Below are 13,268 nucleotides of genomic sequence, written 5' to 3' on the forward strand. Positions count from 1 at the left end.
ATCTAAACGTATTTCTCCCTTTTTTGAGCAATTGTATATATTCTTATTTTTTGTCCATGTGTTCATTGCTAGGACAAAGAAATACAATTGATTTCTCTATGTTTATCTCGTATTCTCCAACCTTGCTGGATTCGTTTATTCTAGGAATTTTTTGTAGATCTACTGGGATTTTCTACTTAGATAATCATGTCATCTGCAAATAAAGATAGTTGTATTTCTTCCTTTTCAATCTGACCCTGAAGATTTCTTTGGGGGAGAGTTTTTTTCAACTATGAATTCAATTTCTTTAATAGCTATACAGCTATTCAGGTGATCTATTTAATATTGGATGCATTGGGGTACTTTTTGGGGAAGGAATTGGTTCATTTCATCTGCGTTGACAGATTTATGTGGGTAGAGTTGTTCGTCGTAATCCCCCTTCTTATCTTCTGATGTCTATAGTCTGTTGTGCTAGCCCTTGTTTCATTCCTGATTTTGTTAATATGTGTTCTTTTTTTTTTCCTTTGACAGTCTTCCTAGAGGTGTGTTTATTTTATTCATCTTTTCAAAGAATTCACTCTGTGTTTCATTATTTTCTCTACTATTTTTCTGTTTTAACCTCCATCGATTGTTGCTCTTACCTTTATTATTTGCTTGCTTTGGGTTTATTTTGCTTTTCTTTTTCCAGGTTCTTGAGTAGGAACTTACTGATTTGAGACTTTTTCTCTTATATATGCATTTTATACCGTATATCCTTCTCCACACTGCTCTGGCTGTGTACCGTAAATTTTGATGTTATTTTCATTTTTTATTCAGTTCAGTGTTATTTTTTATTTCCCCCTGGAACTTCTCTCTCTTTTTTTTTTTTTTTTGACTTATGGATTATTTAGCCATGTGTTGTTTAGTTTCCAAATGTTTGGAGATTTTCTTATTATCTGTTATTGATTTCTAGTTTGACTCCACTGGGGTCAGAGAGTACCTTCTGTATTACTTGATCATTTTAAGTTTTTGAGTTTGGCTTTATGGCCCTACATATGGTCTATCGTGATATCTCCCATGGACACTTGAAAACACTGTTTTCTGCTATGGCCAAGTGGAGTGTTCTATAAGCTTCAGGAAGATTCTGTTGGTTGATGGTGATGTTGAGTCTTCATAGCCTACAGATTCTCTCCCTGTGCTATCAGTTCAGATAGGGGTGTTGAAGTCTCCAACTATAATTGTGGATTTGTCTGTTTCTCCTATCAGTTCTCTCAGAATCACATAGAAGACACATATAAGCTCTATTTTGGGGCGCCTACACATTTAGGACTGCAATATCTTCCTGGTGAATTAACCCTTTTATCATTAAATAATGCTCCTCCCTGCTTCTGTTCATTTTCTTTGCTCTGAAATCCACTTTATCTGATCTTAATATAGCCACTCCTGCTTCTCTTTGATTAGGGTTTACATAAATTTTTTTACCCTCTTACTTTCAACCTGCCTTTTTCATTATATTTAAAGTGATTTCTTCCCCTGGGGCTAATAATACATTATATGTTAATAAAAAACAAAAAATTTTTTAAAAAGTGATTTCTTGTAAACAACATATAGTTGAGCTCTTCATCCATTCTGCCAATCTCTGTCTTTTAATTGGTATATTTAGACCATTTGTATTTTTTGATATTTTAGGGCTTACGTCTGCCATCTTATTTTTTGTTTTCTGTTTGGTTTCTCTGCCTTAGGTTTTCTTTTCCCTGCCTTCCTATGGACTACTTGAACATATTTTTGAATTCCATTTTTATTTGTCTGTAATTTTTTGATAGCTTTTGTATAGTTTCATATCGCTTTTCTAGTGGTTGCTTGCAGTATTCCATTATATATATGTAACAGCACATTCTACTGGTACCATCTTTTTACTAGTTCAAGTGAAATAAAGAACCTTGCCTCCCTTTATGCCCATTTACCCTCCCCAACTTATGACATAATCGTCTTTAAATATTTCCTCTACCTGCATTTAGAGCCACATCAGACAGTGTTACAATTTTTGCATCAACCATCAAATGTAATTAGGAAACTCAAGAGGAGAAGGCCTATTAGCTTACCCATATTCTTGTTTACCATGTTCTTTCTTCCTTCCTGAGGTTCCAAGCTTACTGTTTTATCCCTTCCTTTCAATTTAGGGAAATTTCTTTAGCCATTCTTCTAGGGGAATTCTCCTGGTGACAAATTCTCTAAGTTTTCCTTCATCTGAGAATGTCTGATTTCCCTTTCATTACTAAAAGATACTGTCATGGGTTATTATTTGCTTGATATTTTCCTTTACATCAACTTATCATCTGTTAAATGCATTTAGAAAGGAAATGTTAAAGTACTACCATAAACAGAAAGTCTGCATCACTTGCCGTGAATAGAGGGGACATATCAAAATACACAAGTGACTATTTAAAAGCACTTTATTGTGTGTTCGATTTCATTTTGTACACAATTCCAGTGACAGATGTGGGACTCTGGCTGACCTCAGGGAACTCTGGTGCCCCTCCCAACTCTTTGGTGCCCTTCCCATACCTTTTCCAGGTGTGTTCGAGCAGAGAGAGGCCCATTGCTCACAGGTCAGCCCGTGACCCACATATCCCACAAGGGAGGGCCCGTCTAGGGACAAACCACTGTTGACGATGGACTGAGGCAGAGAACTCACTGCCGTTGTCCCCCTGAAAGTAACAGTATTCCCAGCATCTCCTGATTTTGAGATGTGGCTTTTTTCACCTTTTAGCATTTCACAATTTGAAATGGGTCTTTGAAAATGGATGTGTATATTTAATGCAGTGAGGTCTTTTCTTTTTTTTTTTTTTTTCTCTCTCCCTAAAAGCTGCCATTAATTGTATGACATTTTAGAATCTAGAAAAAGAGAGATTGGTTTGAATTGTAGGAAATTGCTGTTCGTTTGAGGGGTTACAAAAATGGTCAAATCTCGGCACTTTCCTTTGGTTCAGTCTAATGGTACGCTGTGATCTGATCCTTTTTAGTTCTCCTACCAACCTCAGCAAGCAGATATTTTTAATCCACTTTGGAAGAGGATGCCAAGACCCGGAAAAGCTGAGTAACTTTCCTAAGGTCACAGAGCTAGTGAACAAGGAGCCAGAATTGGGACCCAACCCCATCTGGCCCCACTGCCCCATGTTTTTACCACTGTGTAGAACCCCTGCCTAATTCCCCTAAAAAGGCACTTGGGGATCAATCCCAGCATTCCTTTCTGAAGAAAAGAAAATGTTTTGGTGTCTTCTTAGGAGAGAAATGAGGGTCTGAGGAAGAGAGGAAAGATGTCATCCCCAAATTCACAGGTGCCCCTCTAAGGCATTGCCTTCCAACTGTGGCAATAAGAACTTCACTTCACTCCCCTTTCATTCTATGGAGCCATACAGTTCTGAGTCCTCAAGTCCGAAGTTCACACCATGTGCACACCCAGCATTTTCCATGAGAGATCTGAATGGCTGGTACCTAGCAGCATACCAGTAACCACCGCTAACCAGTTTGCCATGTACTCAGTTCAGCCAGACGCCCACCCATCCCCAGCCCACGCCTTCACCTAAAAGTACTTCTCTTAAATGTACAACTCAGAGGAGAGTATAAGTATCTTCCCAGCACACCTACCCCACCTATCCACGCCTCCGTTCTGCTGCCTTCCAGTTGGAGGCCAGAGTTAACCAAACCCAACAGATACCCCAAACTGACCATCTAATCCAGCAGGTCTCTCCCCACTGGATCTATTAACTGATACTAATTACAGCACCCCTTCTTCTCGGAGGAGCCCTCCTGGAGTTGTGATTCATTTGGGTGCTGGGGAACTAGAGGGAATGAGACCAACAACCCCTCTATCTGGAAGAAAGGTACAGGAAAGGGCACAGAGCAGACACCTCAACAAACCCAGAGGAAGTCAAGGATAGAGTGGGGAGTTTTCTCTTGGGGGGGGGGGGCTGGTGTCTGAAAGAGAGGTGGCCTGAAAGCCTTGAGAAAGATAGCATTTTGGGTCCTGACCTTGGGAGCATCACCATCAACCTTCATATGGTGTCCAGGGCTTAGCAGATGCCCAATAAATAGTCGAAGAAAGAATTACCGCGTGAATGGCTACATTGCTTAGCACATGGCATGATGTTCACATTCATGAGAATTTTAAGGGATACGTGACTAAAGCCCAGGGAATGACCAGTGTCCGCTTTGACCCTTGACTCTTCCTCTTTCCCTTTCTCCTGAACTTCTAATACTTTCATCATAATCATCCTGTTTCCTCAGGGGGTAGGGGGATTTTTTTTGGCCAATAATAGACTTCATTTTTTAGAATGGCTTTAGCTTTACAGAAAAATTGAAAAGACAGCACAGGGTTCCCCACACAACCCCTCACCCACATTCCCTTATTATTAACATCTTACAGTGGCGTGGTACATTTGTTTTAATGAATGAGCCAACATTGAGACATTATTCCATACTTTACTCCTATTTCCTTAGTGTTTGTCTAATGTCTTCTCCTGCTCCAGGATCCCATCCAGAGCACCACATTACTTCTCTTGGCCAAGATCACTTCTCAGATTCGTTTTTTGGTGACCTTGACAAATTTTGAGGAGTCCTAATCAAATATACCATAAAGGATGCCCTCTCATGGAAGAGGAGATGTTTTTATTGCTGTTAGACTGGGGTTGTGGGTTTAGAGCAGAGGACTACAGAGGTCAAGTGCCATTCCCACCATATCAAGGGCACACAGTCTCAACCTAAGTGTTCACTGCCAACGTTGACCTGGATCACCTGGCTGAGGTTGGCACCTGTCAAGTTTCTCACCTGCAGACTTGACTCTTTTCCCCTTTTCCCACCCACCTGTTCTCCTTGGAGTGGAGTCCGTGTGTGCAGCCCTCCCGTAGGAGTGGGCACAGATGCTCCTCCCAGGTAACTTGTCCCTATTTGAGGCTTATCCCCTTGGACCAGACATGGCCAGCCCTTCCCTTTACTTTCCTGGATGACACAACACACACTGAAGTTAGACCACCACCACCACCACCAATCAATCAATCAATGAGCCACCAAAGAAGAACACCGGCTGCTCAGGCCTCTGCCACAGGCCACCAAGTCAAGGAAGTACATCTTCCTTCATTCCGTTACCTGAGGTGGTTAGACACTTGCTTGTTTTTCTGTGGTTTCCATGGAAACCAGACACAGTATCTCGCTTCTCTCCCTGCTTAGGGTCTCACGGAGACCTGAAGTCAAGGTGTCCACGGGGCTATGTTCCTTTCCAGAAGCTGCAGGGAAGAATGCACCTGCAAGCTCGTTTAGGTTTGGGTAGAATTGACTTCCTGGTGGTTGTAAGACTAAGGCCCCACTTCCTTGCTGCCTGCCACTGGGGGTCCCATTTCTCTCGCAGAGTTGTTGCCCGCACTCCCCCACTCAAGCTTGCCATGGGGTCCCTTCCATCTGGAAACCAGCGACAGCACATCAAGTCCTTCTCAGGCTTCAAATCCCTTGATTTCCTTTTCTCCCCCATCCCTTCTGAATCCTCTTCTGCCTCTAATTTTAAGGGCTCCTTGTGATTGCAGTGGGCCTGCCCGGATAATCCAGAATAATATACTTACTTTAAGGTCAATTTAAACCTTAGTTAGTAACCTTAATTACCCTCATGGAGCCCCTTTTGCCCTGTAATGGAACATATTTGTAGGCGTGCTATCTCACAGTATTCTCAGTGCCAGGGATTCAGGGACTACAGTCTCCAGGGGGCCATAGTTGTGCCGAGTGCACAGCAGTTCTCAAACCTTAGTGTGCCTGGGAATTATGGGCAGAGCTCGGTATCATGGATCCTGACTCAGTGGGCCTGGGGTGCTCATCTGCCTTTCTGACAGGCTCCCAGGCCTCTTCGCTGCTGGTGGTCTCTGGAACCCATCTCGAGGCACAGGCTTTAGACCAGGGGAAGCAAATGTACAGCTGTAGCTCAGGTCAAACCCAAGAGAGCCCCAGAATCACCAGGACACTTGTTCAAATCAAGATTGCTGGGCCCCGCCCGCAGTGTTTCTCAGTCAGAAGGTCTGGAATGGGACCAGAGAATCTGCATTTCCAACGACTCCAGGTGATGCTGATGCTGCTGGTCCAGGGACCACACTTTGAGAAACACCACAGGAAGCCATGAGACAGGCGATCGCTTTGTGGATGTTGAGAGGAGCGTTTAACACCTTTTGGTCCTAAGACATCATCTTTGAAAGCAGAATTCCTTTGTCTGATATTGATTGCATCCCTGTAGGCACCTGTGTGGATCACGCCCCAGGCATCGTGGTGTCTTTAATCAAACGGTCAATTCTCTTTTCATGTGTCGAGCTGTATCCTTCTGCTTCGGATGAAACAGATTCAAGAATATCTCAAACCACAGACGTCATCAGTTGCCCCAAACCCATCTTTTAAAAAAAAAAAAACAAAAATAATATTTATTGTGCGTGGTCGTAGAAAATGCAGATAAAACTGAAAAGGGAAAACATCGTGAGCCCACCCAAAGGGGGCAACCCTACTCTTCCAGATGTTTTCTGTACCTGTCAATCTGAGTATATATGTATAGAGGGTTTTATTTCCAAAAATACATGGTACACACTGTGTTGTAACCTACTTTCCTTAATATATTGTAAATGCCTTTCTACCTCACTCCCATTTTCATCCCCTGGTTTCAACCCCCTTCACCCAGTAAAAAGCATCAGATGCCATGATTCGTGGCTTCCCTCCCACGCACCTGCAGATGAAGGCAGATTAATGATCAGCAGCGGGGCCCAGTGGAGAGAGGCGAAAACACGAAGGACACGGGGCAATGAGAAACAGGCTCCTTTGTCTCTGGGCGATCAGAGGCAGCTGTCGCTCTGTACCACAGGACTTATTTCCCCCGTTTATTTGGAGCAAGTGATTCAGCTGAGCATTCCTGGATCCGGATATGCCTCAGCACCAAAATCACATTCCTAAGAAAGCTGAATCAGGAGCATTTGTGTCTGGGTATCGGAGAGCAGTCATGGGATCACAAGGGCTTCCTGCTGCTGCTTTCAGGATAATTCGCTGCTTCTAGCATTACGGAGTATTGATCAAGGTGTGTTTGGGGTAAAAACTTATTTTCCACTCTGAGAGCTGTGAAACTTGCTTTCCGATGGGTGGTAACTGACTGGAGCGAGGGAGAAGGATTTAATTACAAATTAAGCTCTTGCCAGTGAACAGACCAGAAACAGACAACAGACCAACACAGCGAGCAAATGCAGGGCCTGCTGGGCACACTGAGTGTGTGAGGCCTGGTGGAGGGGGCAAAGGGGAGGTGGGGGTTCTTGGAACCTGCCAGAAGTTTCGGGCCCCTCTCGCCTGGGAGGCAGGCATTCCTGCTGACAGCTTGGATGAGGCCGTGCAGGGCCCAGCAGCGTGAACTTTTCTTTCTTTTCTGCAGAACGAGGTCATCAGCCAGCAGCTCTGCGTCATCTTCACCCACTGCTACGGGCCCTACCCCATCCCCAAGCTCACGGAGATCAAGCGCAAGCAGACCTCACGCCTGGGTGAGTGGCATTGTGGTTGGAGGCCACAGAGGTAGCCAAGTCCCCTAGAGAATCTTAGGCGGTGCTGGAGGGCACGGAGGACAGATACAGGAGTCAGGCAGGTAGAGATCGTGGTACCAGTGATCACAGGAAAGCGGAGACTGCACCTTGGAAATGTGGACAAGGAGACTGGCCAATACCTCATCCCTCTAACTGAAGGACTTCGTCCCACAGAGACAGACAGACAGACAGACCCAGAGCCCGTGCACTTCCTGCACAGGTGGTTTCCCCATTCTGAAGGAAGGCTGAGCTGTGCGAGCAGCCCTCCCCCTACCCCCGTCCCCACTCTCACCTCTAAGAAGTCCCCATTCCTCCCTGAGGAGGAACAAGCAGGGGACAGTGACAGGCCAGCAGTGTTCCTCTAATGGAGTCCCTCTGCACGGACCGAGGAGGAGAGGAAACAAGTGCTCCCATACACACACACACACACACACACACACACGGAATGTACTCGAGCTGAGGAGACTGATCACTCTGAGATCCCATCCAAGTAGCAGTAATCCCTGTTTGTTCTGCTTGGACATGGCATGGGGCTGGCCCCAGCCTAGCAGTCCCAGCTTCTGGAATTTTCCAGAAGAACCCTTTCATCGGGCACTGATTTCATTCAGAGGATCCTGGGGCTACCATTAGCTGGCTGATCGGTCTGAAATAAAAAAAGCAAAGCAATGCTTGATTGAAGCCTGATACACGAGGCTTCTGCTGCAAGGGCCTTTCTCCTTGCTGCCTGGGAAATGATAAAATATGAAAGATAAAGAATGCCTTTTCCAGTGAAGGTTGGGGACTTTCCTACTTCCTGTGAACTTTTCCTGTAAAGACTGGGAAGCCTTTGAGAGATGGGAGCATCTGAAAATGCGATTCTTCAACAAAACCATTACGTTTGGAACAGGTGTGCTAGTTAAAATTAGTGAAAAGTCCTGAAGAACTTGCTAATGTAAATGATACCACTTTTTTTTTTTTTTAAGATTTTATTTATTTATTTGACAGAGAGATCACAAGCAGGCAGAGAGGCAGGCAGAGAGAGAGGAGGAAGCAGGCTCCCCGATGAGCAGAGAGCCCGATGCGGGGCTCGATCCCAGGACTCCGAGATCATGACCTGAGCCGAAGGCAGAGGCTTAACCCACTGAGCCACCCAGGCGCCCCAATGATACCACTTTTTGCTAAAACAAAAAAGTTAGTAACCAAGTCAGATCTTGTCTGTTTTCCTTTATGCCCATTGGGTACAATGTACCAAAACCACGAATATTTCTACCTTATAGAAAGCACGTGTTAATTAAAATGTTATCAGGGCAACGCATTGCAAAGACCAATCATATTAACAGACTTCAGAGACTGACATTTCGTTATGCTCCCAGGCCGTAGCAATCCTGTCTGACATCTCGGTGCCTTTACAAGATACCCTCGTTAGAGCCAGCATTTGCAAGGGCCGTTCAATGACACAGCATAAAATCTGCTTTCCTGTAGTTATAGGCGAGGAGGGAACAGTTTTTTCCTCCTGAATTTGCTGAGCTTTCCTTTACCCACAATTAAAAGGGCCTCGTTTTCAAGCCAAGCACTAGAATTTCAGGGGTTAGCACTGAGAGAAGACAGGCAGGCCTGAGAGGCTCAAAGCTCACCGTGTAGGAGAAAAAGGGCAGAATAAAATTATGAGTAAGTGCACGATGGAAAATGTAGGGCTTCCATCTTCAGTAGAGCATTTCCAGCTAGGATGACTGAAAGTTGCCAAACAGTGGCCCTTTAGGGACCTGCTTTAAAGGCTAGATAGTTGTGATTCATGACTAGGGTCCCAGACTAGAATTTCTGAAGAGCCAGGAGGCCATATAAGAAATGAAATGGGTTCCCTGTAAGACAGTAGGGAGTGGTGGGGACTGTAGCCCACTGATGCCTGACTTTTCTTTGACTGCGTTGTCCTCTTGCCCTCCCAGTGAATTCTGGGAGAGAATGGTTGAAAGAACCACAGGTAGGAGACATGAGTAATTTGGGAAACAGGAGTGGGGACTGGTTGGAGGTGGGCAGTGGGAGTGAGAGGGGGTGGTTGCTCCGAAGGAGAACGTCACTCCAAACTTTTAGTGTTTAAAGCAAGTGGAGAAGTGAATTTTAGTCAACTCCGAGGACGTCTCTGGTGGCCTCTTTTCTCTTCATCTGGGTTGTTCAGAAGTGTGTGAGTTTTTTCATAAAATACCTAATGATAGTGGGATTATAAGTGATTTTGACTGTTTTATGCTTTTTTGATACGTTCTAAGTTTAAAGTTTTTTTAATGGGAAGAAGTGAGGTAGCTATATGTAGCGACAGAAATATGAATGGAGGGCCACCTTTTGGGGCCACATGGGGGCTGAGGGGCCACCTCACCTTCGAAGGCTGGAAGAGGAGGGTCAGCCAGGAATCCAAATTCTGGATCTAAGTTACAGCAGGGTCTGGGCAAAGTGGGGCCAGGCCAGGGGTCCAAGGTACTACTGTGGGGGGGGGGGGCAATGACTGGCATCATGGCCCCCAGGAATGCAGGGGACTGGTCTAAACCCTCAGCCTAAACCCAGCCAAAGGAAGCAGCAGGAGTTTCATTTCAGGATAGCGCTTTAAGCCCTGGAGAAGAGCCCAGCAACAAATAGGTCCTCCCACTAAGAAGAGGCCTGATGTTCTCCACAGGCTCCCAGAACCAGACTGTGGAACAAGGGTCACGAGTACTGTGTGTCCGCCATGTTGCTATGTACTTTGCAGAAGTTCATGTAATGCTCACAGAAACTCGGATGTAGATGTACAATGGGTATTACCATTCCCATTACACAGAAGGGGAGACAGAGGCTCAGAAAGGTTAAATAACTTGCCCAAGGTCACACAGCTGAGATTTCTGGCTTCAGAACCCACCCCAGGGGGCATACAGGCGCTGTGAGAGCACAGGTGGGGCATGCTTGGTCCATCTGGGGAGGGGGGGGGGGGTCAGGCAAGGCTTACTAATGGAAGGTGTCTGCACTGATGCTTGAAGACCACATGGGGTGAACGGGGTTTGGAAGGGGATGGAAGAGTGTTCTGAGTAGATGGGACAGCAGGGGAAGGGCCAGAGGGGAGAGTGTTTAGCACTAGTGTGACTCAGCACGCATGCTGGTTGACGGGGATGTGACTGGGGAGAGGCCAGAGAAGGCAACAGAAGCCCCATCACCAGGAGCCTCGTTAGGAAGTTGGGACTTTCTCCTGGGAGCTCTGGGGAGCTATGGAAAGGTTTAGAGCAGAGGAGGGGTGTGATCAGATCTGCCTTTATGAAGGATGCCTGTGGTGAGGTAGACCATCGGGTTGAGGGGCCGAGAGCAGAGGCAGGGACCAACAGAGGCTCCCACCAGTCCCCAGACAAGAGACCGTATGGCCCTGGGGGAGCTGCGGCATTGGGGGTGGAGAGAAATAGGGGAATCGAGAAACACTTAGGAGGAAGAGAAGCCAGTGTTTGTGATAGACTCTGTCTGGCTAAGCCCAGGAGAGGAAGGTGTCCTGTTGCCTTCGAATCCCTGGCTTGGGCGGTAGGTAGATGGTGGTGCCGTTCACGGGACCAGAGGCACCGGGCAAGGCACATTTTGCAGAAAGAATCTTCTTCCCATGAGCTGAGAATGCAGCACATCCTCAGACTCAGAACTTGGATGCAGAAACCCCCAGAAAAGTCATCTTCCATTTAGAGTCCTCTAAAGGTCCTCCCTGGGGCAGCGCAGCCCAGGTGGGCTCAGGGTGGGTGACCTAAAAGGAAGCCCCACCAGCGGTTAGACCCACCTTGCCCTTGAACCTGGGTCCAGACTGACTTAGGACCTGAGCAGGCCGCACCCAGTCAGGGTTAGGGGTGTTAGTGGATGTCCCCAAGCAGCAGAAGCCCCGAGGAGAGGACAGACTGGCACCTTCAGGAGCTGTGGGTCTCCGTGGCTCAGATGACAGGCAGATCGGGGCAGAGTGGGGAGGGCGGGAGGAATCCTAGTGCTGAACAAGGCAGGCACTCCAATTTGAATGCCCAAGTTCAAATCCTGGCTCCTCCACCTGTCACTCGCTTGGACGTCTATGTGCCCACTTCCCCAGCTGCACAAGGACAAGGGTCCCTATCTCCCGGGACCGAGTGCATTGGCGCATGTACCTGCCAGCTTGCACAGTGCCTGGCACGTCCTAAGGGCTCAGTAAGCACCGGCTCTACCTTCTTTGTTATTGTGGGAGATGAGAGCCGGGAACTGGTTCACGTGCCTCTGACTCTGGCAGAGAAGGGCTTGGATTTCGAATCACCTGGAAAACCCCTTTTCCATCAGGCAGAGAGGGCGCTGAGCCCTAGAAGGAGGAGCAAAGGTGGGGGGTGGCATTCTTAACAGGCAAGGTGGGCATACTTTTCACATCTGGAAGTCACCTGCATTAGGCTGGGAGTGAGTCTCCTCTGAGGAAATACTACTTTTAATCACAAATCAGCTATGATTTCCTATGCAAGACTGAATTTCAGTAATTTGAGTGTTCCTGTGATTGTTTCTGTCTGTCCCCTTTTGGGTCACTGTCTTGCCAATGAATATCCTATCCCCATGGTTTCCCCGTTAGCTCTTCTTGGCACTTTCCAGAAGAGGAATGCAAATGTCACCCTTCTTTCACTAAAGCTACCCTTTTCCCCCTTCCTGTTCTAGATCCTCATTTTCTGAACAATAAAGAAATGTCCGATGTTACCTTTCTGGTAGAAGGAAGACCATTCTATGCTCATAAAGTGTTGTTATTCACAGCCTCTCCCAGGTACGTACTGTCAGCTTCAAAAGCAGCTGAATTAGGAGTGTGGCCATTAATGTTACCGTTCTCTGAAATTCAGTCTTGGTGGTACTTTCCCTGGATGGGAAGATGATCTTTTCCAAACCAAGAGTTCAAGAGCAGAGGGCACTCGTGCACCCGTGCTCACAGCAACATCCTTCACAGTGGCCAAAGGTAGAAGCCACCCAAATATCCATCAGTAGATGAATGGATACACAAAGTGTGGGATATACGTATTTTATTTAGCCTTAAAAAGGAAGGCAGTTTTGACAAATGCTACAATGTGATGAACTTTGGGGACATTATGCAAAGAAATAAGCCAGAAAAGATGAAATTTCATCATGAAAAGATGAATATTGTAGGATTCCATTTACAGGTAGTACCTAGAGTGGTCCGCTTCACGGGGACCAAAAGTGGGATGCTGGCGGCTGGGGGCTGGGAGCAGGGAAGGGAGGGGGAGTTGTTGTTTAATGGGTACACAGTAGGTTCTGGAGATTGGTTGCACAACAGAGTGAATATACTTAACATTTCTGTATGCTTTAAATGGTTAAGATGGTCATTTTTCTTTTTTTTTTTTTTAGATTTTATTTATTTATTGGATAGACAGAGATCACAAGTAGGCAGAGAGGCAGGCAGAGAGAGAGGAAGGGAAGCAGGCTCCCCGCTGAGCAGAGAGCCTGATTCGGGGCTCGATCCCAGGACCCTGGGATCATGACGTGAGCCAAAGGCAGAGGCTTTAACCCACTGATCTACCCAGGTGCCCTGATGGTCATTTTTCTATTATGTGTTTTTTACCATGATTTTTAAAGTACAGAGCAGGCACTAGCATAAACAGCAGCACCTTTGTGTGACTCAGGCAAGGGCATCTGTTCTTCTGGGCACAGAGCTTTGGAACAGAGTGTGGATTGGATTTTAGCTTCCCCGGCCCAGTGCCCTCACACGGTCCCAGCCTGAAACGTCTCATGCCTGCTCTCCAAATATCCCAG

General features: G+C 46.3%; 1 protein-coding gene across 3 annotated transcripts in view; it reads left to right on the top strand.

Annotated features, from left to right (window-relative positions):
• ABTB3 (ankyrin repeat and BTB domain containing 3) overlaps positions 1-13,268 on the top strand; it is a 295,530-nt gene that overhangs the window by 263,337 nt on the left and 18,925 nt on the right. For all 3 annotated transcript variants that reach the window (XM_047742569.1, XM_047742571.1, XM_047742570.1), the window contains 2 exons: positions 7,397-7,502; positions 12,168-12,270. In XM_047742569.1, coding sequence (XP_047598525.1) covers positions 7,397-7,502; positions 12,168-12,270 — 209 coding nt within the window. The remainder of the gene's footprint in view (positions 1-7,396; positions 7,503-12,167; positions 12,271-13,268) is intronic.

This window comes from Lutra lutra, chromosome 8 (genome assembly GCF_902655055.1).
Source record: "Lutra lutra chromosome 8, mLutLut1.2, whole genome shotgun sequence".
Classification (NCBI taxonomy): domain Eukaryota; kingdom Metazoa; phylum Chordata; class Mammalia; order Carnivora; family Mustelidae; genus Lutra; species Lutra lutra.